At 39.6% G+C, this 26,759-nt stretch overlaps 1 protein-coding gene across 1 annotated transcript in view; it reads left to right on the top strand.

Annotated features, from left to right (window-relative positions):
- Positions 1-204: 204 nt before the first annotated feature.
- The window catches only part of LOC308495628 (uncharacterized protein), a 45,279-nt gene continuing 18,724 nt past the window's right edge, over positions 205-26,759 (top strand). The window contains exons 1-8 of the mRNA XM_081080596.1: positions 205-575; positions 4,010-4,124; positions 4,286-4,459; positions 9,565-9,671; positions 10,986-11,123; positions 13,467-13,537; positions 21,911-21,944; positions 24,391-24,463. Of these exons, the coding sequence (XP_080936722.1) occupies positions 325-575; positions 4,010-4,124; positions 4,286-4,459; positions 9,565-9,671; positions 10,986-11,123; positions 13,467-13,537; positions 21,911-21,944; positions 24,391-24,463 (963 nt within the window). The 5' untranslated portion in view covers positions 205-324. The remainder of the gene's footprint in view (positions 576-4,009; positions 4,125-4,285; positions 4,460-9,564; positions 9,672-10,985; positions 11,124-13,466; positions 13,538-21,910; positions 21,945-24,390; positions 24,464-26,759) is intronic.

The following is a 26,759-nucleotide window of genomic DNA, read 5'->3' as shown; positions in this document are numbered from 1 at the left end:
CCAGCGCCCACCGAGGTCCGAATGGAACTCAGCGCTGCCCACAGGCCACCTCTGAAGCTTGAGGCGCCTGGGCCTTGCACGTGGGCTCCGGGTGCCCTTGACCTTGGCCACGGGGCTCTGTGCGCACGCGCAGCCCTCGGCCTCTGCCCCGTGCACCGTTGCTTGGCGACGGCCGTTCTGGGCGGAGAGATTCCAAACCGCCTTGCTGTCCTGCGGGGATACTGTGGCGACTGGAGTTGGCTGCTCTAGAGGCTACTGTTGGCTGGGCGCGGAGAAAACAGGCGTGAGAAGTGCGGAGGAGGTTCTGAAGCCCGTGGCTTGGCCATGAGGAGGTTCATTGGCTTAGGGATTCTGAAGGTCAGGTCCGGCTTGGGTTTCCGAAGGAGACCCCAGAGCGATGGTGGTGGCTGGCAGCCTGAGACCGGAGGTGGGGTCACCTCGGAGTCCGGGTACTGCATCCGAGACAAAGATCTCCAAAAAATCCACAGAGCTGCCTCCAGGGGCGACGTGGCCGGAGTGCAGAAGCTGCTCTCGCTCCATCCAGAGAGACTGAACGACAGAGACCGGCAGAAGAGGTGAGCGGGCCTGGGGGGCCGCTGGGCACGGGCCGGAGGCGGCGGGGGCCTGGGAGAGGGGCCCACCTGCCGGCTCCCCCGGGAGGAGCGCAGCCTGGGCGGGGCCCTTACCTGGGGGCCAGGGCCCAGGCCCACGTGGTGAGCACCAGGACAAACTCTCAAGGTCCCGTCACTCATAATTCCCCTTATAAAGCACTTTACTGACAATGTTAAACCAATTTAACTAAATATCAGTAATAGAAATGAAAAGAAGTATATGCAGCATTTTACTTTTGATGTGCACAGTTTTAGACCACATTGTTAAACACTATAGAAAAGTCCGTAATGAGAAAACTAATTCCCATAATAGAGCGACTTGTGGGCTAAAAGTTCTTCAGCTAAAACCCAGTATCCGTTTTACATCAGTGTCCACCCATGTATGTATGGTGTTTATTGAGGGGCCTTAGAAGGGAAGCTTCCAGTGGAAGATGCCTGTGGTCTTGGCTAGGAAGACTCGTTTTCTCACCGTGTGTGCTCTTCCTCTAGTTATCAGTTTTCCATAAGCCAACTAAACTCTCAGGGTTTTAAAAGTTTTGGGTTGCACATGCTCTTTGATTGTAGTGATAAAATTAAGAATCATTCTGTATAGTAGACGAAGATTTGCCCTTCTAGGTGTCAACGGGTGCTGTATTGCCACAATTTCTTTACTAAGAGCTGAAAAGAGAGATAAATGATTGGAATATAGCAGAAAATGCCCAAACACCCTAATATATGCAGGATGTTAGAGCTTCATAGTGATGACATTTAGGGTTAGTAGAAAATATGAATTACTCATGAATGATGGAAAAATACCTGTTAAGTATTTGGAGAAAATTCGTTAGATTTTCATATCACAAAAATAAGATCCAGATGTACTGTAGATTAAAAACTATAAATACACGAAATGAGGAAAGTACCAGAAGAAAACAGAAATTCCTATTTATACATTTTTTTATGTTGGCGAAGACTTCAAAAAAACCAAGAGTTCAGAAGGTTGGTTGAGCAATATAAGAAATCAATAGTCTCTGTATATCAGATAATAATACTAACAAAGCACAAGAAAAGGTACTTGTAAATTATGTACAGCATACACATATCAGGGAAAAGTGTATCTTTGTTTTATAGAGAAGTGTCTGAAATCAACAGAAAAAAAGCAGTCGAATTTTGAATTTGACCAAGTTCTTTCTGTGTATCTATAAGTGACCAATACTTAGTGTCCTAGGTAAAAAAAAAAAAGGAATTAAAGTTGCAAAAGAAATGAAAACTTCTTTTCCATCCTCAAAGGTTGAGAAGATGAGGAACCATGGTACTTGTACAGCTGCTTCAAATTTAAGTTGCTTCTGACTTTTCAAAGAGGCAGTTTGGTGATAAGTACCACATTTAAAAATGTATATTCCCTTTACCCATCAATTTCAAGCACTAAAATATCTTTATGAAATAATTAGATAAATCACATACAATTTGCTTTTCTCAGCACTGCTTACAATATCAATGTCTTGTGAAAAATTCACATCAGCGGATTTCGTAAATAAATTGCAGTGCGTCTGTAGGGTGGAATTACCTGAGACCATTGAAGGTGGTATGGATAATACATACATGTTTACATGCAAAGATGTACTTTGGTAGATTGGAAAAGGAGAAAGCATTCCTTTGATTATATAGACACACACAGACTATGATGTTATTTTAGCCAAAAATATGTGCAAACTTGATATCTGAGTGTTTGTACTGTGACATTTTCTTTTTTAAAAAATCTGATCTCTACACTGAACATATACAGGAATTCTAGTAACAGCTTGTTATTAATAAAGTAATCCCAGGTAATATTTCATTATTCCCAGGAATATGCATCTTGTACAGATTAAAACAATTTCTCACTTCTATGTCCAAATTTTTTTTTTAAAGATTGGTATTTTCTGGCAACTTTTAGCCTCTTCAAAAGTAAAGGCAGTCTTTTTATCTGTGCTGGTAGAAGTTCATGTATCTATATTTCTGTACACACTTATTTTTTTATTATATAGAGCTTCACTACCTATAATATTAAATGATTTTTGATTCATCATTTTGGTTCTGTCTTTATGGAAATCAAAAATAGCACATATAAGTGATTATTACTATTGCAGAAGTACTGCATTACTATAAACATTTTGTTTAAAAACATTGAACTCTCCAGCTGTAGTTATCCCTTCTTTCAATGCATTTATTCATCAGATATACACTGAATACCTGTTATGGAGCAGACACAGTCTACTCGGGACTCTCAGAATCTATCTCTCAGGCCCTCTTCATCCTTAAAAACTTTATGTTGCCCAGTAGGAGCGAAATGAAAAATTGTAAATGGAAGTATTAGTACCTAATATCCATTGAAGCTTTTCCTCCCTCGTTTCAAACAAAAGGATTTCTCCAGTTAGGACATTGTGAACAGTGACCAAACTTGCTGTTTAGCTAGTGTACAATAGTATTAAATACGAGTATCGATCACTGGAAATCATCCGATTTTCATGTAATCTATGAATCAAAACAGTCAATGAAAGGAGCCATCCCTAGTCACTTGAATGCTGAGTCTCTTTTGGCTTCAGGTTTCTTGAAAATCAAAACAAGAATTTCTTGGTGATGTTAGTCCTCTTTCCCCATGATGCTCTTAAGAATGAACATTTATTTAGATGCCAACTTATGATGAGAACTACGGAGGAAGGTCTGGTGTGTTTCCATTATTTCACTTCACGTTAGGGTGGTAGGATGCCCGTTCTTGTAAATACCAGTAAGAAATTATTTAAATGCTCCAACTATACTTTCAAGGCATTCTGAATTATACATTGCCTTCCAGAGTCAGAGGTGTTAAAATATGAGAAAAGAAGCATCTTAGAATCACTGAAATACAGTGTTCTTTCTTAATCCTTAAAACACAGCTGCAAAGTAGGTGGAATGATATCATTTTACTTAATTGAAATGTTGTCTTTTAAAGTAGTAGTGATGGTAATGATTCTGATAATATTACCAAAGAGTTATTGAGCTGTGTGTTTTGTGCTAGGAACCTAAGTAAACACTTTGCATAGATTCCCATGTAAGCCCACAACAGTGTCCTGTGATGTTAACTACAGTTTTTATCCCCATTTTGTTGATGAGGAAATGGAGGCACACAAAGGCTAAGGGACAGCTAATAAGTGGTCGAGTTAAATTAGGATCAGACCCGAGTTGAGCTGATTCCCCAGGGCATGCTCTCTGTAGTCACATAGGCTGCTCTGTCCTTAGTGTGGCGAGTAACAAGAGCTCGTGAATATTGTACTTTGTGCAGAAGAAAACTCCATGTTGGTTCTGAAGGCATTGGAGTGGCGCGTCATGTTTACAATTGCGTGCAGAGCTGCATGTTTGAGACAGTGCCCTGTAATGTCCTAAATGTCCTCTCACCCTCATAGGACTGCTCTCCATTTGGCCTGCGCCTTTGGCCATGAGGAAGTGGTGACTCTTCTAGCAGAGAAAAAATGCCAGATGAATTTCGGTGACAACAGAAACAAGACAGCTCTAATAAAGGTATGTGGTAGCCAGGTCTGTCAACAGGAGATGGATTTTATTTAACTATTTAGAATAAAAATGAAATAGTTTCAATCAACTATAACTAATTGTGGAAACTTGTGGAATGCTTACTTTGAATTCCCATAATTTACCGTTCATTTAATGACGTATCCTGACAGGCCGTGGAGTGCCAGGAAGAGGAGTGTGCAACAATCCTACTACAGCATGGAGCGGATCCACATGTGAAGGACTTCCGTGACAACACGGCTCTCCACTACGCGGCCATGGGGCACAACACCGCGATAGCTGAACTGCTGCTGCAACACCAGGCAGACATGGAAGCAACCAATGAGGTATAGATCCACAGACTGTATTTACACAATATTTGTAATACATGTGTTTCAGCCACAAGCATTTTATTTCTAGTCGATATATACAGCATGCTGTACACCTGGCCCTGTCGCCATAGAAACAAGTCCAAAGCCAAGTCAGGAAGGGGAAATGGGGTGGCCACAGAAAGGGCCCAGTTCTGTCCTGTAAGAGTCCTGTTACTGCTTAGGAGTCGGTGCCAGGTTCACTCACACCAAGGACTGAAGACCCCGGGGGAGGGAAGTATGTGGGGGTGGCTGCTGCAGGGCAGGGCCTAAGAGATGGGTGTTCCTGGGGGTGGGTGGGAGGAGGAGTGGAGCCTGGGTCCCGCCAGGGAGCTGGGGGTGTGCAGGTAGGGAGGGGAAGCAGCAGGACACTGGCCCTGAGCACCCCAGGCCTCGGGGATTCTGAAGATTAGGGCAGGAAGGCCAGTCACGTTTGGACATCCAGCAAGGGCATCCACCTGCGTTCCTAGCCACTCTGCCAGCCACGGCCCCCCTTGAGGTCTCCACCTCGGAGTGGGGCTCCTGCTCAGCCTTGTGGAGGTGCTGGGCAGGTTTTAGGTGTACAGAGGGAGCAGGTGATGGGGACGCGTTCACCCCTTTTTGTTCCTGGACGTACATCACTGCTCGCCACTGCAACCCCAGCAGGAATGCCCTTGGTTGACAGAGGAAGGGTCAATTTTACATTTTTGGAAGCTCAAGCGTTCCCTGAATGCAAACAGTTGGAACTTAATTTTCTAAAATTTTACTTTACGTGATGATACCTCTAAAGTAGCAGTAGAGGGCACAGCTCTCTTTTATGCACTTACGACAAATTACGTGTGAAAACAAAACTTGTTACAGGCAACACTTCCTTTTTTAAGTGTTTTTTCACGTCCGAGTTGTTTTCCAATTAATGCAAAACAATGTAGGAAGGCAAAATTTGCCTTTGAAATTGGCTTTACCTTAAAACTCAAACAAACAAAAAAGCATTTTACAATATCATAGAAATCTTCCCGCTGTTGACAATTTTTTTTTTTTTTATAAACAAACGATTTATATAAAGCTATTTAGTACTCATTGGCTAAAGCCTAAGAGGGAAAAAGGAAAGGGAAAGGAAATAACCATCAGAAATATGCAGGGCAATTTGGAAATTTGGCTATTGAAGGGAAATAACAAGAAGAGGTTTTTCAAAACCTCATGGACACAGACAGCAGTTCAATATTTGCCAGAGGGTAAAGGGGGGAGGGGAGATAGATGAGGAAAAAGGGGTCAAACATATGGTGGTGGAAGGAGAACTGACTCTGGTGGTGAGCACACAATGCGACATACAGATGCTGTATCATAGAAATGACACTTGTAACCAACGTAATTTTACTAACCAGTGTCACCCCAATAAGTTTAATTAATAAAAAGAGGCTTTTTATTTTTGTTTTTCTTCAGTTTATGTGCTTAGTCAAGGTCCTCTTCAGTTTTGGGGGATAATAATCCTTAGTTTTGAGAGAGAGTTAGTGAGTTTTAAACTTCCCTGAGACCACATCTGGGAAGGCTCCGAATCCACCAGATTGCAGTGAACAGGCGGCAATTAAGTGGGAAAGGAGGGAAGGACAGACAATTAAGTGACATGTCATCTGTTCTGGCAGAAAGAGCCACCTAGGGAAGAGTCTAAACTCTGCTGTGAAATGTAGACTGTCCCATGAGAAGTAAGGGGTTTAGCAATAATGAAATCAAGTTGCATTTTAATTGTTAATCCCGTTTCCACTCCTACCCAGGAAATTAAGTGTGGTTTTCATAAGTGACATGTCTCTTCCACTTTTATTTGGCCTAATCCTCAATGTCAGAGGAAATTGGTGACTTAGGCTAGAGAAGAGACCGAAGGGATCGTCTCCCGGACTACTTCTCGGCTAGAATTCTGCTGGCGAATCACAGTCACCCTAGGAACTTGGAAACCATTTACAAGCTAGGCTCTTCCTGAAGGTTTTGACTATGGAAAGCTAATAAGGCCTGGACATGTGTTGTTTAGAAATATCTCCCTGAGATTCTGATACAACTCTTGGTTAAGAACTACTAGTGCAATGTATCAATTCGCAGATCTCAAATACTTAAGAAATCTCTAGAAGAGGTGGAGTGTGAGAGGTGATTCTCCTTCAGCTCTCTCCTTCCCAACACTCTTCGCCTGACTTTTGAACTGTCTGTACCTCTGGGCTCGAGAAGTGGAAGGAAATATCATTGGCGGTACCTGCTGGCTTAAAGAAGAAAACCTTTTTCCTTTCAGCCATCAGTCATTCACTGGTGCTCAGAGAATCTTTAGAAATTTGCTGATGGGTGGTCTCCTAATGCATAGAATCGGGCCCTTTAAGAGTTTTGCATGTTTGTTTGTGCTCAGGTTGTTAGATCAACAAATGCTTACTGCACGCAGGGTTTTCCTGCAGTAATAGGAAATTGTGAACCTACTTTTTTTGCCTGTTGTTCTGTAAATCTCCAGTTTTCTTTTCTTTGTTTTTAATTAAATTTATTGGGATGACAATGGTTATTGTATTTAAATGGGTTTCAAGTGTACATTTCTATAATGCGTCATCTGTATGTCATAGTATGTGCTCACCATCCAGAGTCAGTTCTCCTGCCTTCACTGTATGTTTGACCCCCCCTTACCCTTCTCTACTATCCACCGTCCCCCCCTTACGTTCTGGTCACCACTGAACTGTTGTCTGTGTCTATCAGTTTTTGTTTCCTTGTCTTGTTCGTCTGTTGCTTTCAGTTTAATATCCCTCATATGAGTGAAGTCGGATGGTCCTCGACTTTTTCTGTCCGATTTGTGTTGCATAGCATAATAATGTCATGGTCCATCCGTGTTGTCCCAAAGGGCAGCATTTTATTTTTTCTATGGCAGAGTAGTATGCCATTGTGTATGCATACCACATCTTTTTTATCCAATCATCTGTTGAAGGACAGTTTGGTTGTCTCCACTCCTTGGCCACCGTAAATGATGCTGCAATGATCGAAAGTGTGTGATAAATTCTCTCAGTATGTCTGTGAAATTCATAGAGCCGTGGCATAATCACGATGGTAGGTTTAAACATGAAATCCCATGAAGTTAGTAGCAATACAGATGGGAAGTGTCAATAATTTAGTGTCAGCAGTCCTATAATGTAATTGTCCATTGGATTAACAATCTGAAAAATGAATACAAATAGATTATGGTTTGAATAAGAATGGGAAAAATTCTTGAAGTGGGTGTAATGAGTCTAAATGACAGTTTTATTGCATGTTGGGGCCCAGTTTTTTAATGAAGCATATGATACTAAAAAACAGAAAGATTTTACATACAAATATTCACATTATACACAAACGTTTGGAAACAGCAGATAAAACATCCCAAGTGGGCCACGGACTAATTATGGCTCCTTGATATGTTTAGTTTACCTCCATATGTTGAGTGAACATCGAAAGTTTTGGAGACTCATGAAGAAATAAGGATGTCAAGCTTCTCCTAAAGAATCAAGCCTGGTCCCCTTGAGCCCTGACTACAGATGGGTGTCCTGTGGCGAGGCTGCGCCTCTTATATGAGACATGTGTTCCCTAGTGTGCTACTGTCCCCACCTGGCTTCTTCACTTACTTGGGTCACCTTCTTTGCCTCCGTAAGCACTGGAGTGTGCGATTCCTGTTTTATAGAATATTTTGATAAACGCTTCAAGATTTTCAAGACAGTCTATATTGATTTATTATACGTATTCTGTATTAATCACCTTAGAATGAGACTGAGTTTTTCAAGCTAGAATTCCTAAGTTGTTTTTCTTTTAAAAAAAACAAAAAACAAAACACTTCCTTTATCATTATACGTCCTATAAATAATCATACCCATTGAAATGTCTTTAAGTCTTATGAGGTCAATGATGGTTATAGTTGTAGATGTTATGCATAGTCCAGGCAGTATTCTATCATCCTCCTCAACGTGGTTCCTTAAAAATGCAAGTGATTTAGTCACTTTCATGATGCTAAAAATCATCCATATAGATCAGTATTAAAACGTTAACTGATAAGCCATGATGTTTTATTTCGGAGTTATATTTTGCCTGAGCTATAAAATAATTTTAAGTAGCAATTAAAATAGAAACAGAATAAAAAACAGATTTTTTCAAAAAGTAGATAGGCATTGGGGTCCCAAGATTATCCTTGCAACTGAGAATAAAATTTCACATTGAGCTTACCAACAGCCAAGATAAAATCCCATCGTCTTATAATGGGAGAAAACCCATGGACCATTTAGTGATAAGCAATCAAAGGTCATTTGAAGCCTAACTCTTTTTAATTTAGAGTCCATTTCCTTAGTGACCCTTTTGGAGCAGGAGAGCCTGAAGTTGACATCTGGGATCCTGAGAACATGGATAGAAGAGAAGCAAGCAAGTTTGTATAAACTGCAGAAAACCTTCACTTCTGTTGGAAAGCTCTCCAAACTGTATCCCTGAAATTCTATGATACTTCAGATGTTAATGTTTGCCACAGAAAAGTATTGTCAAATCGGGATTAAGCGACCTGAAACACTTCTTTAGTAATAGCCATATAAAGCACAGTTTTATATTTCTCAAATACCGGTGATCTTTCTGGAATATTCCTACTGGGGCACAGTAATTAATTTCTGCTAAAGTACATATTCTTTGGAATATAATGTAACAAACTCTACCCCAGAAATAATTATTTAGGTTATCAATTCAATAAAACGACTTAAAGCATTTACGTCTATGTTTTCGAACTTGGAGATACAGGGATGAAGAATAGCCCCTGCCCTCAGAAAGCTCTGGGTTCAGGTGGGGAACGATAAAATAACTGCAGTATAGTGCGATAGAGATTGTGATGGGAGCAAAGTTCTTGGCACCAGGACTGTCAGTGTTTGAAGGGAGTTCTGGAGAATGAGGTGGAAGTCCATCTGTTAGAGAGGAAGGAGGAGGATATTTTAAAGGGAAGGAGCAGCAGATGACAACACAGAGGGCTACTTTTTATTTACTTTCTCTAGTGTATGTTCAAGTTTAGAGGATCTTTTATGAGTTTTCAAATTCAATTTAGAACTATCTAGCTTTTTAAGCTATAAATTGTTTTCTCTGTTTTACAGTTTGATTTTACACCACTTTTATTTGCTGTGTATAAGGACCGCTGGAAAATGGTGGAATTTTTACTCGAGAGACATGCAAACATACATGCAGTTGATAAGTGGAAAAGGTACATTTGTTTGTTCTTTTTTTTTAACTTAGAACTGTTTTAGAGCGGTAACAGTTACTCAAGTCAGAAAGATTAAATTAAGAAGAAGAGGATTAACCTATAATTTCAAAGTGAAAAATATCAGCACATCGTCAGTTAGGTAGAAAAGCAATTATTCTGCCTGGTGAACAGGAAGAACCGTAGCCTACAGGATTCATATTCATTTATGATATCGACTGATGTCATTTGTCATTGCAGTTTTTGGTCACATGGTATTATATTAGCTAAAGGGTTTTCACAGTAACTTTACTAGTTTTGTATAGTATGGACTCTAACTTAGTTTATGATACAATATTGGATTTAGTCTCTCTGACAGTTTTTTTTAACCTCTACTGTGTATTCAGGTTTCCTTAAAAGATGCACGTTAAACGTAAATAGGAGTTGATTTTGTTGTTTGGATGACTGCTTTAAATTGTTTTCTTCAAGGAATACTGATGTTATAGGGTTTGCCCTAAGTGACTGTGTATTACTACTACCAGATATTCCTCAGTTTTTATCCTTTTTCGTTTCTAGTCTATTTTGATGGTTTTTTTTATCATTTTTAATTGGTATGGGTAGAAGGGAGAAAGACAGCATTAACTGAATAAACTTCTTCTTTAATGAAACAAGTCATGGATGGGTGATTAAAAAAGAGATGGGCTTTCAGTTCACTCAAGACTGGCTTCAATGCTCAGCTTTCCTATGTGTCACGTGTGTGACCATGGGAACATTACTGTCATCACCAAACATGTTTCCCGATGTGGAAACGAGGGAAATAATATCTCCTTCAAGTATGGTCGTGTGTCTTGACCTGGCATGTGATTCAGTGCCCAGCACATGCTTATGAGCACCGTTAACTCAATGATGACAATGTTTACTAGAATTAGTACTAATATTATTGTTTTGAGCCTGCCAAGTAGCTTTAACTTGCCTGACTTCTAGCTGACTTTGGATGTACCATATATAAGACTAAGGAAGAAATGGGAAATTCTTTATTGAAATCTTCACCTACTTCAGATAAGTGACCTCAGCAGAGTTACTTGTCTATTAGAGAACTTTAAATTAGCACCTTCTAGGTAATACCCAAGTGGAGCAAGAGGCTTTTTTTTTGTTGTTGTTTTTATGTCCCTTCATTTTAGACACAATTTGGACATAATTTACAAAGATGAACACTTAAGCATGTAAATGGTCAATTCTATACAGATAAGCAATATATTGAACTTGGTAAAGTCTCTCAATGTTGCTGTTTACGTAATTTAAGTTCCTAAGGGTGAAGTTGTCTCTCCGTTATTTCAGAACAGCCCTCATGCTTGCTGCAAAGAATAAGTCCTCAAATACAGTCCGGCTTCTGCTTCAGGCAGGTGCAGATGTCTTTGCTCAAGATGACATTGGAAGGACTGCTGAAGAATATGCTTTATCTAAGGGTTTGACGGAGTAAGTGTGTACATTGAAATGGTAGTTATCAACAAACTGGGCTTCCAGACACTTTCACTGTTACTTCTTAGGGAACAGGTGAGACGTCCTAACTGGGGTCAGGCAGGGGGGGGATGGCAGTGAGTTAGTAGACATCCTCAGCCAGAAAACAAACAGTCAGACGTGTGAGACGTAGCGAAGGGACAGATTCCTTATCCCAGAACTTTGAAGACCTTTATCTTTAGGGATCCCCACGTTCTCCATTTCATTCCAAGCATAACCCCTGTGTTTCAGGTACCAATAATGTCTCTTCTCTGACTTTTCCAACTAGTTATTTGGGGGTGTAAATTGTACAGTTTAGCAGGAAATTCTCTATTTTCTGGAGGCTATTGGCTATGCTCCCCTCTTGAATTTTTCAAGAAGCCAGAGTGTTCCCTAAGTCCAAGGGGGACCATCCTCTTTCACAAGTTAGATGGAGAGGGAAGGAAGGTCATTCTGGTCATTCATTGGTTTCCATCGATTGTGTTGCTGCACGGTTGCTATAGAAACGGTCCTGTCGTCATGACTCCCTATGCTCCAAGGTTCCCTTGCTGATCCCGAGTCCTCTGTGTCCATGGTTTTCCACACTTGGACTTCAAAGTGGCGATATTTTTAACTTGACATGCAGATGCTCGCTTACATCCTTAGCTCCTATTCCAGAGCACCAGCTCCCTGTCCCGGGAGTCTGGACTTCTAGCTTTAGCCACACACAGCCTTCCCCAACACTGAAAAACTATGCGGGGCCCACATCTTAGCCCAAACCTCATAATGACTTACCCTTTTGAGTGTCTTGTTGTGTCTTCTGCCGGCACATGTTAGTTGGAACTTTCTGAGCTGTCAGAGAGGTGCCAGTAATGCTGCAGGAAAAGATCAGACTTTCCTTTCTCCTGTTACCAGATCTGTACCCCAAGGCCACTTGCTATCCCATGGAGTATCTTTCCTTAGGTCCTGGAAGGTCCCATACGCCTTTCCCAGAGTAGTAGACACTAAGTTGCCTGTGATTCCTTAGTTAAGATGAGGCTCAGTGATCTGTTTTCCAAAATAATGAAAATCTGGCCAGTGACTTGACTCTCCCTCAGGTTTCAGAGTATTTAAAGTTTTGCCTGACACGGAAGCCAGTAAACAGAAAGCTCTGGATCTAAAGGAGGTTACTTGGTGTTAGAATAGCTGCACCCCTTCCACGCCTCATGAGTGTGCATGTGTTCTATCTTCCAAGTCAACTGGGGATGCCTAGGAAGGTTAGAAAGATCTGAGAGGTCAGAGTTTCAGGAGGTAGACATGAGACGGAAGTAGTCCAAGCCAGGTCTTGACTTCTGTGACTTTTCTGCCACTGGTGTGATTAGCTACGATAATAGGGGCAGTTATGTTATCTACCTTATTGAGGTAACATATTTCTAAACGCATTTAATTACAAATTACATAATAGCTGAGATGTACTGAATTACAAACCACAAAGAGAGTAGCTGATAACCAAAATTAAAAACATTTTCTGTAAACTGCAACATTTGAATGTTAAATAGAACCTATGAAAAGCACACATTAGGTTTATTTGGAATTCCAAAATAATTTCAAAAACTAAAGCTCAAAAATACTTATTCCATTGCCTTACCATTTTGCTGTATTACCTATTTGATCCTCTGACAACCTGTAAAATAAGGCAGTGAGATGCTTGGTTTGTAGAGGAAAGCTCTGAGCCTAACAGCGGTGACTTCCCCGAAAACGGATCTTGTGGGCTATAGAACTAGGATTTCTGAGTTCTCAACTCTCGCCCCTGCTAATTCTAATTAACTGACTGAACTATGCTGCCCTCAGCATGACTGGTTCACCTTGCTCTTTTGTCTTCTTTAATCACATGCTTAAGAAACATTTTGTGCAACTTACTATGGGTTTTTTTAACTTAAATTTACAGGGGTGACATAGGGGTTTAACTTAAATTTATAGGGGTGACATAGGGGTGACAATAGGGGTAAAATTACATAGGTTTCAAACGTACAATTCTTTAATATATTGTCTATATATCACATTGTGTGTTGACCACCCAGAGTCAGTTCTCCTTCTGTCACCATATGTTTGACCCCCTTTACCCTTTTCTACTATCCCCTCTTCCACTTACTCTCTGACAACCACTGAACTGTTGTCTGTGTCTATGAGTTTTTGTTTCTTTATTTGTTTGTCTTTAGAACTTACAAAATTGAAGCGTATGGGATAATTCAAGTTTTTATATTAGCTCAGACATTACCTGAAATACTCTAAGAATTCCATGTTTTGATAAATGTTTTCCTGTCAGTATTAAAACAGTAATATTCTCACCTCTTTTATACATAGCAACGCCCAACTAATTTCTGATTATAAAAAGGAAAGGAGATGTAAAACGTCTTCTGACAGTAACAGTCGAGGTAAGACTCTTAATGGTGAAGTATTCTTTGTGGTCCTACCAGACATACAGTAAGACTAAGAAAGTTTTGCTATTGAAAGAGCTGTTAAAAAAATGTGTATATTGCATGTATATTTTTTCTTTGTTAGTTAATGTCTTTCTTCATAGTCTAGTATTCAGAATTATTATAAAAGTTAATTGTAGGTAATTTAAAATCTGAGAGAAAAGAAACTCATTTATCTAGTCATGACCCCTACAATCCCATATGATATTTATGTAAATAAGAAAAATGATTTTTAAATTAGTATGTTGTATGTTGCTTCTATAATCACCTTATAAGTTGGTCAATAAGTTGGACTTGTAAAAATAAATATTTGTTTAAATTTTACAGCAAATGGATTACATGTAGTGATTGAATTCTTGTTATTACATTGTGGTTTGTCTCACCATAATGTAACTAAAACTAGGAACTCAACAATACCTTCCTAGTCCCACAAACAAATGGCAAACAATAAGAGCTGCAAAACTTAGCCAGTGTGAAGGAATCGCAGTGAGACTGTTTTTAAAACGTATCTACTGATACAAGTCAGTAAAGCTGTGCCTTGTTGAGAAGCATGGGTTATTTTCCATGTGGATATGCCAACAAGGTCTCACTATTATCACCTTTTTTCCTCATAAGTCAAAACAGAGTGAGACATGTTGACCTCATTAGAAGATGTTTTCTTCTGTTAGTTGGATAGTTGTCATGACAGTGTAATTTCTCTAGAACAATATGCTCTGTAGCCACTAGTCAAAAGATAATCATAATAAATGTTCCCATAGCCTAACTTAGGACTCAAAAGATTATAATAAAAGTACAGAAAAGTTTCACAATGACAAAAACGCTATTCTACTCACTGAATGTGGCACCTTGTGCACTGTGCAATCTGAAATGCCCGAGGACCCCTTTAACTTAGTAGACCTCTATCAAAGCACTTGTGTCGGTGGTTTTGCAAGTTATAGGAAACACAGAGATGAAACGGAATTTGATCTTTAATGTGCCCCTAAGACTTTAGAGCTGTCCCTGGTTTATTTCTATGGTTTCTTAAAACAGAATTTTCAAGGGCGATCTTTTCATTTATTTATTTATTTGCCTCTGCAGCCATTTGCTGTGTAACCATCAGGTGTCTTTTAGGCACTAAGTGTTATTTTGATGTTGTAGAAGACAAGCATTTTAAAACCACAGTCCCTACCTCCAAGGGCGTGTTCTTATTATTGTCATTTTTATTATTTATTATACTTTACACAGTGCTTACTAGGTGCCAGAGCCCACTGAGAGCTTATAATTATCATTATTGTTTGTTATTCGGTGTGTAGTATCAGATCTGACAATTAAGTTTGAGAACTTGCCACCGTGCGCTTACATTGGCAGCACTGTACAAACAGCTCAGTAAGGTTTCATAACCTTGGTATATCAGTGTCTCAGAGTTGTGTTTGTGTTGATGTGTGGCTGTGTCTTGCTGAGTGGCAGTGTCTTGCTCGTTGTTGTTGCATGTTTTTGTGTGCCATTGCGAGGCTGTCTGAGCTTGAATCAGAGCTATGATCAAACATTAAATTTCTTGTTAAACTTGGCAAGAGTGGAAGTGAAATCAGGAACATGTTAGTCCAGGTTCATGGGGATAATGTCATGAAGAAAACGGCCATGAACAAATGGATTAAACATTTTTCTGAGGGGAAAGATTGTGTCACTGATGAAGAGACGTCATGGTGGCCAGAATTGACCAGAACTGAGGAAAACATTGCAAAAATTCATTGAATTGTGAGTCAAAATCATTGGCTGACTGTGAGAAGCATAGCAGACCAAGTAAACATCGATACAGAAACAGTTAGGAAAATTTTAACTGAAAATCTTGGCATGAGAAAGGTGTGTGCAAAAATAGATCCAAAGGGGCTCACCGATGAACAAAAGCAAAGGAGAGTCAAAGGTTGCCAAGACCTTTTGGAGAGGCAAGACAATGTTTTGAGCCGTGTTTTCACTGGTGATGAAACCTGGGTATACCAATACGATTCTAAAATAAAGCATCAAAGTGCACAATGGACGTCAGCCAATTCTCCATGACCAAAAAAGTTCTTCCAGTCCAAATCAAGAATCAAAACAATTTTGCTAACCTGTTTTGATATCAGAGAGATTATTCATTATAAATTTGTACCAACTGGACAAACAGTTAAGCATGTTTAGTTTTTGGAAGTTCTGAAAAGACTGCATGAAAATGTTAGAAGAAAACAACCTCAACCTTTGGCCCACTATTCATGGCTGTTGCATCACGACAATGCACCAGCTCACACGGCGCTGTCTGTGAGGGAGTGTTTAGCCAGTAAACAAATAACTGTATTGATATACTCACCCTACTCACCTGATCTGGTCCCCAATGACTTCTTTCTTTACCCGAAGATAAAGGAAATACTGAAAGAAAGACATTTTGATGACATTCGGGACATCAAGAGTAATACAACAACAGCTCTGATGGCCATTCCAGAAAAAGAGTTCCAAAATTGCTTTGAAGGGTGGACTAGGCACTAGCATCGGTGCACAGCTTCCCAAGGGCAGTACTTAGAATGTGACCATAGTGATATTCAGCAATGAGGTATGCAGCACTTTTTCTAGGATGACTTCGTGAACCTAATTGTCAGATCTCGTGGGCCAGACACTTTATGTCCATGATGATGATTTCGGTTGTAAAAACCTGGGTAGGATTTAAGGGAAGTATGCAGTGTGAGTGGGAGTTGGCCAGATAAAGAGGCAGGACCGTGTTGGGCAGGGGAAACAATAATCAAGATTACAGGTTTGGCAGAAGGAACTGCAGACATAGGCTAAGATACACAGTGAACTTCGCAGGATTTACAAGCAGTTCAGTTTTGATGGTATAAAAAGCGTGCTGTGGGAATGGTTGAGAAGGTGGTGAACACCTAGGTAAGGCGAGCTTAAGAAAGTCTTTAGTTCTAGAGAAAGGAGTTGCTCTTATCCTGTAGGCCTTGGGAAATATATCAGTTAGAATAGTTTAGCTGCAGGTAATAGGTGACCTAATTAACAGTGGTTACAACAGGAGGCACCAGGATGGTTTTGGTGGTTCTGTGATGCCATGAGTTGCCTGTTGTTGTCCCTGTTTCAGTTGTGAGGTTGTCAGTGTTTTGTTTAAGTCTCATTTGCTGGCTGGTTAATTAGCAACGGCTCCAAGCATCATATTCTCACAGGACAATATCCAAAGGCTGAAGGACTGCGTTTCTGTGGTATATAGTTGGCATACCACATTATATCAGTTCAGGTGTACAACATAGTGATTTGACACTGATATACCTTGCGAGGTTATCACCACAATATGTCTAGTAAGCATCTATCACCCTTCAAAGTGACTGTAATATTATTGATATTTTCCCTGTGCTGTTAACTACATCCCTGTGGCTTAGATATTTCATCACTGGAAGTTTGTACTTCTCATTCACTTTCTTTTTCGTTCATCTCTTCAACTCCCTTTCATCTGGGAAAAATCAAGTTGCTTTTTTGTAGCTATGGGTCTGTTTCTGTTTTGTTTGTTTTGCTTTTCTAGGTTCCACATATAAATGAGATCATAAGGTATTTGTCTTTTTCTGTCTTCTTTCACTTAACATAATACCTCTAGGAACTTCCACATTGTTACAAAGGGCAAGATTTCATCTTTTATGGATGAGTTATTATTATATCAGTTATATTAAGGATGAGTTAATTATTCTAATATCAGTTATAGTATTACTGTATACACACACACACACACACACACACCTCACACACATATCAAATCCTCTTTATGCATTCATCTATCGAAGGACGCCTATGTTGCTTCCATATCCTGGCTATTATATATACTGCTGCAGTGAACATAGAGGTGCAGATGTCTTTTCAAATTACTGTTTTGTTTTTTGTTGGACAAATACCCAGAAGTAGAATTGCAAGATCTCATGGCAGTTCTATTTCTGATATTTTGAGGAATCTCCATACTGTTTCCCCCAGTGAATATAACAATTTACAAATCCAAAAACAGTGCAGGCTCTGTTTTTCCTTTCCTCCACTTCCTTGCCGACATTTGTTATATGGTGCCATTTTGATGGTAGCCATCTGAGAGTAATGAGGTGGTATTGCTCTGTGGTTTTGATATCTGTTTCCCTGATAAACGGTGATGTTCAGCTATGTGATTCTTTTAAATAGGAAGAAGACTGAGAGGCTGCCAGTATATCCCTTAACATTTCCAGGCTAGGGTACAGCACATGCTGGTTCCCACAGCAGTTAGGGGTAAAGCAGTCACTGTGATTAGCTTAGTATAATCATTTTTCTTTGTGGAGCTGGAGAGAGGCCATGTTCTTTGTGTATTGGGACAGTAAATATCCACACAGCATTGTGGTTCTCCAGTGAGAATGAAGATGAAGAAATGGCAAGTGGGCAGGGACTCAGCAATGGTTACTGCAGGGATCATGGGAGAGTTTTGAGCAGACTAGGAACAAGATGAGACGGCATTCGGACACTCTGGTTGTGGTATAAAGCAGGGACCAGCAAGCTTATTCTGTAAAGGGCCTGATTTTAGGCCATGTGGTCTCTGTCATACCTACTCAAATCTGCCATCATGGTGTGAAAGCAGTCGTGGGCCAACTGAATAGGCAAGACTGTGCTACAGTAAAGCTTTATTTACAAAAATTGATGGCAGGTTGGAGTTTGCTGGCCCCTCACATAGAGGATAGATTGAAGAAAAGCACATGAAAATAAGTGGCAGACAAAGGAAGCTTTTACTTCCTTGGACTAGTATCAGTCCATTGTGATATTTTTCACCCATCCATTTTGAAAGAAAAAAAAGTCAGGAAGGTTAATTTATTCAATTTAACATGTTGGTCTTTGCTGGCTAATGTCTTTCTCATTTGTTTTGCTGAAAATAAATCCTATTCATTTAGGAAGCAACAATAAGAGTCGGTGGTGTTTCATTTCTTCCCCCTGTGAAAGCCATCTGCTAAGAGCCCCTGTTTGACTAGGGCAGTGGCTGTGGAAAAATAAAGCAGAGCCTGGAGAGTGTTATGGTTAATACAATTTAGTGATGATTGAATGTAAAAAGTTAGTGGGGAGTGAGAAAACTAAGATGATTCCTAGGTTTCCAGAATGTGCACTAGCATTTCAATGGGACATGAGAAGAGTGACTAGGACATTATCAGATGGAGAGAGAAGAACAGCAGGTCAATAGGGAAGACACGTTTTTTTCCTCTGAATGTTGAGTTTCTTGGTATATCCATGGGTAACTCATCCTACATGGATATAATTTTTTGTTTCCTTTTCACATATTCTGTTAACCACTGCTTTTTCATACTAGAGCTATGTTTTTAGTTTTATAAGCAATAAAGAGGTTTAGAAAGCAAAGGAACTCTATAATCAGTGTACATTATTATACTACAAGTGATAGTTATATGTTTTTCTGTAATTATCCCAGTTACTTGATTGATTCATAACTCTTATAAAAAGGACATAAACCCTACCTAGTTGTAGAAAATTGACAGTGTGATCTCTTCATTTGCTATATAGGAACTGATAGAACATGTTGTCATTAGGATGTTTTATTTTTTATTCTGATTAAAATAGGATGGTTGCTTGTTTTACAGTATTTTCTGACATCATTTCATTTATCCTCTTTATGCCTTTATTCAAATATATCTAGCTCTACAGGAATCTGCAAAAGAAGAATAAAAAAAAAACAAATTTAATGATAGGTAATCTGCAAAATCACCTTCTGACCTTAATCATGTAGAAAGCATCAACCCAAAGAATGAAAATTTCATATAATGCCATTTATTAGAGATTCTTAACACCACCCCTAGGTTTGGTTATTCACTAGAGCACTTTACAAGACTCAGCCTATAGCTGTACTAATGCCTGTGATTTATTACAGTGAGAGCAAAATCAGCAAAGAGAAAAGGTGTATGTGACAGTGTCTGACAGGAGGGAACCAGGCGCAAGTTTCTAAGACGCATGTCCTGTGGAGTTAGCAGGATGTGCTTAATTCCCCACTGTTAAATTCTGGCACCACATGTGAAATGCTGTCTAGTGGTACCGGAGTCTCATTAGACTCAGTGCCTTCATGGAGTGCTTTCATGGCACGCCAGTCACATAGGCAGCGTCCCCCTAGCAGGTGCTAACATTCCTGATTCCCAGAAGGAAAGCGAGTGTCCAGCATGAACCACCTTGTTCGTACAAGCATTTCAGGCACGGTGAGCCACACTTAGTTAGGGAATGGTGGGAACCCTCCCCATATGCAGGTTTCCAGATACCAGCCAAGGGCCAGCCATTCAAGCAGGACTTTCAAAGGATAGCAGTCAGGCCTGCTGTATGAAATCTTTTCTGCACAGCAGTTATAGGCATGACTTAATTTTTGGTGTAGCTTAAAATTTTATTTTAATAGCAAGTAATATGGTGACGTGCCTTGGTACTGGTTTTGGTTGTATCATCCATTAAAAATTGCAGTGCTGGTTACTTTTTTGCCTTTTCGTGAGTATTTCAAAGGTATTGTACATACATTACTATGGCAATAACCATGGCAATTACAATCTTTTTGTGTGATTAATGTTTCAATATAGCTTTTGAATAAAATCAGCACAATGATTTTTGATTTACAATGAGAATCAAAGTTGTCCTGTAAGTACAGGGACGATTCCATTTTGATTCACTTGGCATCCCTATTCAGCATGCTAATGCGAGATGTTCAGTCACGTTTATCAGTGATTTTCTTGTGTAAGTATTCCAAAAATCACTTGCTTTGTTTATGGCTTTTCATATGCTTCATTCGGTTGGGTGAATAATCATATTCTGATACTGGATCTTTATATTCATTTTCAAGGTGACTGTATTTTGAAAATAGCATTAATGTGTTCATATCTGGTAATAGCAGGTTCAGTGGAAAACTTTTTTTTTTTTTAATTAGTAAGCCTTCGTTTTTAGAGCAGGTTTAGGTTCAGGGCAAAATTGAGTGGAGAGTAGAGAAAGTTCCCTCAAAACCCATGTCCCCGTCCACACAGAGCCTCCCTCACTGTTGACACCCTGCCCGCGGGTGGTACATTCACGACGACCCATGAACTGCACTGACTCAGCATGACCACTCACAGCACACACTTGACGTTAGAGTTCACTCTTGCTGTGGTCCAATCTGTGGGGTTTGACAAACGTATAATGACAGGTCTCCCCCCTTCCAGTCTCACCCAGACTAGATCCACTACTAGATACCCTCTGTGGCGTTTCCTCAGCCCTCCCTTCTCCCTAACCTCCGGAAGCCACACGTCTTTCTACTGCTTCATAGTTTTGTTTTTTTCTGAATATCATATAGTTGGAATCATACAGTGGCCATCTTTTTGACTGTTTAAAAACTTAAAACTCCAGGGTCATTGAAGGTAGTTATTCAAGATAACCTCTTTGTCTTTTTGGGGGGGGGTGTTTGTTTGTTTGCTGTTATTCATCGGCTTAGGATTTGATGACATATGACTTACAAGGTAAAAAACCATGATTTCTATACACATTTGCCACTATGGGGAGGGATGAGAAAAATGGCATCACACGCTGCTGTACAGCAATAACTCTTTGGACCTTCCTGCTCTATGAGGTGAGCCGGATAGATTCTCCAGCAATGGAGGGAAACAGTCTCAGGGGTTAGACTTGATAAAACTGGAATCGCAAAGTCTTTCATACTTATCCTGCACTGGAGAGAGGGCCAGAAAGAGTCTGTTTCCTGTGTTTTGCCGTGCTGCAAAGCAGACTGCCTTTGACTAAGCTGCTAATGACAGGGTGTTTCATCCTAAACTGAACACCCTTGACTGAAGAGCGGCACAGCGGTACTGTGTCAGAGCAAAACAAGTGGACTCTCTTCTAACTGCTCTTCATGACAGAAGTGCAGAAAAATCATGCTATTTAAATTGGACCGTGTTAGTTTATGATAGTGATTTTACTACTGATACCATTTTCGTTCACTCCGATGGGTTTGGTAAGGATTACAATCATTGTAAGTAGCACTTGACTTGTAGCTATCAAATGATTGCACATCACGTTTATTTTTCTCTCATTAGATATAAATGTATAATACATACAAACATGCATAAGTACATGCATGTACATACATATGTGTACGTATATATGTATGAATATATAAATATGAATATATATACACACATATATATAGGAGAGGAAGTAAAAGTTCTTCATGTATTAATTGCCCACCAGTTGTATCAGTAACATTCACTCTACTATAGTCTTCAGGGGTGTTCCCAAAGAAATATTTTTTCATCACTTCAGTCTGATGCTTTCAAAGTTCTGTGTTTTTCTATTGTGTATTTACAATGTATTTGAATTTTTTTCTTTTAACAGTGGATGAGTGTTCTCAATGCGACCATGCAAGCAGGTAGGATTTTATGGATTTCTAAAATTGCATGTTAACTAAGAGACTGCGGAGAGAAGCTAGTAAGCTTTAATGAGTGTTCTGCTCTGGGCTAGACCCTATACTATGTGCCTAACATTGGTTATCCCAGGTCGTCGGCACAGTAGATTTGCAAAGTAGCTGTGCCGTTCGGCCGTTTTTATTCATTAGAGGAGTATGGTTCCAGGAGGTGGATTAATTTAACCCTGATTCCATAGTTACCAAGTGGCTGACATGTGATGTGACCTTCAGCCTGCTTGGTTTCCCAAGTCCGTTCTCTTGTCCCTCAGCCTATACTGAGAAGTGCCTGGACAGGACTGGATTCAAGATTCAGGTACAAGTCAGGTGGCCTCAGAGAGTCCCGTTTAGTGATGCCTTAGTGCTGATTTAGAAGTTTCCTATCAAGCCCAGTTAGCCCAAGCTCTGTCTTAATGTACTTGACAATTGCAGCAGTCACGAGAACCTTGTTTTCACCATCAGTGTTGAGGGCAGATGTCAGTTCGCTGTGGCCACAGAACCACAGGTTGTACATAAGCAAGACCTAATCAGATAAATGTTTTCAGGGATAATGCGATGTACCCTTCTTGGGACGAATCGTTGTTCTGTAAGTGAAGATCATCTATGTATACACTGTTGTGTTAATTCAGCACAAATTGAGAGGATATTTTTCATTGATTTTTCTACTTACTGACTCCCATTACTGTGTTTCCATTTAAGCTAGTACGCTTCCCTCATTCTAGGAAGTTTTTTCTTTTTTTCTAGTCTTTCTTCCTTCTTCCATGACTTTTCTTGATTTTTTACCTTTTTCTCTGCTTTACTCGGGGTAGTTTTGTTGCTGTTATTTTTTTCCACTTCTGCCAGCTAAGTATTCTCCATTTTTATAGACAGAACCAAAAATTCATAGAATTCCAGGTGTTGAAGGAATGTTATCAATTAATTATTGCAAACACCCCTAGTACTTCATGCTGCCATTAATGTTTTGGTCAAGTGGTTGATCACATGAGGAGTTTGAACTCCCAGAGATTGAAGTGACTTATTTGACTACAGTGAGTGATGAAATGAGATTAGTATAGGTTTCTAAGCCCAGTACACTTCCTTCTTTATCATCCTTTGGGTGAGTGTTTTAATTATGGAAAGGTCTAGTGAATGCAATGGAAGAGGCTAAGAATGGAATTAGCAGGGGAATCCACGTTTCAATAGGAACAACACAGGTTGGGATAGGAATAAGGCTCTTAGAGCAGAGATTAGACATCAGATGAGGGAAAAGAGATCAGAATGGTAGGGTATGACAAGGTAAAGAGAAATTACAGGAAGGAAGGACACAGGATGTTGGTAGTTGTCTAAGTAGTTTTGCTTGTTGAATTGGAGGAACCAGGAAAATTTAAGGTTTGTGTGAAAACATATTAAACCTTTGAGCCTTTGGAAACACTCTCTTTATAGCAAGTAGGAATGTGGTATCTTCCACCTGCACCCGGAATTACAGAGGGGGTCCCCTTGAGTCCAAAGGCACTGGAGATTGCTGAACTACATAGATCTATGGCCCACAGCAGGTGTCTCGTCACCTCCACCTCTTTGCCCAACGCGCTGATGTCCTTCCCATGGAGATGGAGGGTTGGGCATTACTGTGAAAACAGTAATGGAGTTGGGTAGGTGGTAACATGCCTGTGTTGGGAGTGGATGACTGAGGCTCCATTTAGCTTGTTTTCCAGGAACAGCGAAATAGAGAACTCCTACTGTGGGTCATTTGAGCCCAACCTTGTTTCAGGAGTCTATGCCTTCGTAGGCTGAAGTTTTCAAGTTTGGAGATTGCCAGCAAGCTGTGCGGACAAGTGATCTGGGAGTGGGGAGGCTAACAACGTACATATTTGTTCTTTGACTTTTGTACATGTAAGCTGCAAACATTTCATGCATTTCAGGGACCTCACTGTAGTGTTTTTGAGTGAAAACAAGGAATGGGGTAAGTTTAGTAACTGCTTTCTATGTTAAAGAAGCAAGACTGCCGTTTTTGACCCACACAGATTAATCTTTGAACCAGGGACAGACCATGGAGAAGGGTTAGTGTATCGTTCTACCTTGATTTAGGTCATTGCTTTTGTCCCAGTTCACGTTCCTATTGTCAGCTATTAATTGCGTTTTCAATTCAGCCTTCAGGACTTTTGGTGAAAACAAGGTACTCTCAGGTGTTGCCAACATGTTTGCTGTCATTCTTTGTTATGGAAACTTAGAGTGTCTCTTCATTAAATATTGCACGAGTTGGGAGTGGTGGAGGCAGCAATAGATAACTGATAGCTTTTCTAGAACATCGTCTAAATTTTAATCATATCAAGAAACTTCATTTCCTATGCAGATAGCTGAATTTTGCTCCCTTTGTGTTTGTTGTTTTTGTAAAGGAATGCACTCACTGTTTTTGTTGTGTATTTTTACCCTAAAGTCTTTCCTGGAAACCTGGCAGGAATGATTCACGGGCTATATCAGACGATGGACTCTTGGATGTTGGTACCAAGGTAAAAGGCTCCTGTGTGAAATTAACTTTTTTACTCTGAATTTAGTTTTGTGTAGCACTTGTAAAATTTAATAGTGTTCCCCCTACCATTGTTTTATGTTTGTAATGGAAAATGTGTCACTGTGAACCATTTTATAATATATCACCACTTGAGGGTTTTTTTCCTTTAAATTAAAGTTTATTGGGGTGCAATTGTTAATAAAGTGACATGGATTTCAGGTGTACAATTCTGTAATATATTATCTATATCTCACATTGTGTGGTCACCAGCCAGCCAGTTCTCTTTCCATCACCCCATTAGACCCCATTTAGCAATAGTCCTATTTCATCTTTACTTACCACCGAATACTATTCCATTATTTATATGTACCACAACTTCTTTATCCATTCATCTATCGAAGGACGTTTTGGTTGTTTCCGTTGTCTTACCCACCGTAAGTAAAGCTGCAATGAACATTGGAGCACACTTGTCTTTATGATTCAAAGTTTTCAGATTATTTGAGTAGATACCCAGGAGAGAGATTGCTGGGTCATGTGGTAATTCTATTTGTAATTTCTTGAGGAACCTCCACACTGCCTTCCATAGCGGCTGCACCAGCCAGCATTCCCCCCAACAGTGTATGAGGGTTCCTTTTTCTCCACAGCCTCTCCAACACTTGTTACTATTTGTCTTGTTGATGATAGCCATTCTGAATGGGGTGAGGTGATATCTCATTGTGGTTTTTATTTGCATTTCTCTGATGATTAGTAATGTGGAGCATTTTTTCATATGTCTATTTGCCATTTGTAAGTCCTCTTTGGAGAAATGTCTCTTCAGGTCCTCTGCCCATTTTTCAATTGGGTTGTTTGTTTTTTTGTGTGTTGAGTTGCATGAGTTCCTTGTATATTTTGGATATTAGCCCCTTATCGGAGGCACTGTTTGCAAACTTTTTCACCCATTCAGTTGGTTGTCTCTTTATTTTATCGATGGTTTCTTTTGCTGTGCAGAAGCTTTTAAGTTTCATATAGTCCCATTCATTTATTTTAGCATTTACTTCCATTGCCTTTGGAGTCATAAAATTCATAAAATGCTCTTTGAACCCAAGGTCCATAAGTTTAGTAACTATGTTTTCTTCTATGCAGTTTATTATTTCAGGTTTTATGCTTAAGTCTTTGATCCATTTTGAATTAATTTTGGTACACGGTGACAGATTTCAGCCCTGTTTCATTCTTTTGCATGTGGTTTTCCAATTCTACCAGCACCATTTATCGAAGGAGCTGTCTTTTCTCCATTGTATGCTTTTTGCTTCTTTGTCAAAAATTGTCTGTCCATATTTATGTGGGTTTATTTCTGGGATCTCAATTCTATTCCATTGGTCTATGTGTCTGTTTTTCTGCCCATACCATGTTGTTTTGATTATTATTGCCCTTTAGTACAAGCTAAAGTCAGGGAGTGTGATACCTCCAGCATTGTTCTTTTTGCTTAGGATTCCTTTGGCTGTTGATGTCTTTTGTGGTTCGATACAAATCTGATGATTTTTTTGTTCTATTTTTTAAAATGTGCTATTGGGATTTTGATGGAGATTGCATTAAATCTGTATATTGTTTTGGTAATACGGGCATTTTAACTATGTAGCTTGTTCCAATCCATGAGCATGGAATGTCTATCCATTTCTTTGTGTCTTCTTCAATTTCTTTTAAAAATGTCTTATAGTTTTCAGCGTATAAATCCTTCACATCCTTGGTTAAGTTTAATCCTAGGTGTTTTATACTTTTTCTTGCAATTGCAAAAGGAATTGTTCTTTTGCTTTCTTTTTCTGAGATTTCATTGTTAGTATATAGGAATACAATGGACTTTTGTACATTGATTTTGTAGCCGGCAACTTTACTGTATTTGTCGATTGTTTTCAATGGCTTTTTGGTGGAGTTTTAGGGTTTTCTATATATAGCATCATGTCATCTGCAAAGAGTGACAATTTAATTTCTTCATTCCCAATTTGGATGCCTTTTACTTATTTGTCTTGCCTGATTGCTCTGGCGAGGACTTCCAACACTATGCTTAAAAGCAGAGGTGATAGGGGACAGCCCTGCGGTGTTCCTGAACGTAGAGAAAAGGGCTTCAGTTTTTCATCATGAATTATGAGATTAGCTGAGGGTTTGTCATATATGCCCTTTATTATGTTCAAGTATTTTACTTCTATACCTATTTTATTAAGTGATCCAATCATAAATGGATGTTGTATCTTGTCAAATGCTTTTTCTGCATCAATTGATATAATCATATGATTTTTGTCCTTTATTTTGTTTATGGGATGAAT

This window comes from Rhinolophus hipposideros (genome assembly GCF_964194185.1).
Source record: "Rhinolophus hipposideros genome assembly, contig: HAP1_SCAFFOLD_55, whole genome shotgun sequence".
NCBI classification, from domain to species: Eukaryota; Metazoa; Chordata; class Mammalia; order Chiroptera; family Rhinolophidae; genus Rhinolophus; species Rhinolophus hipposideros.
The sequence above is the reverse complement of the archived record's forward strand: the minus strand, read 5'-3'. Positions and strand labels throughout refer to the sequence as shown.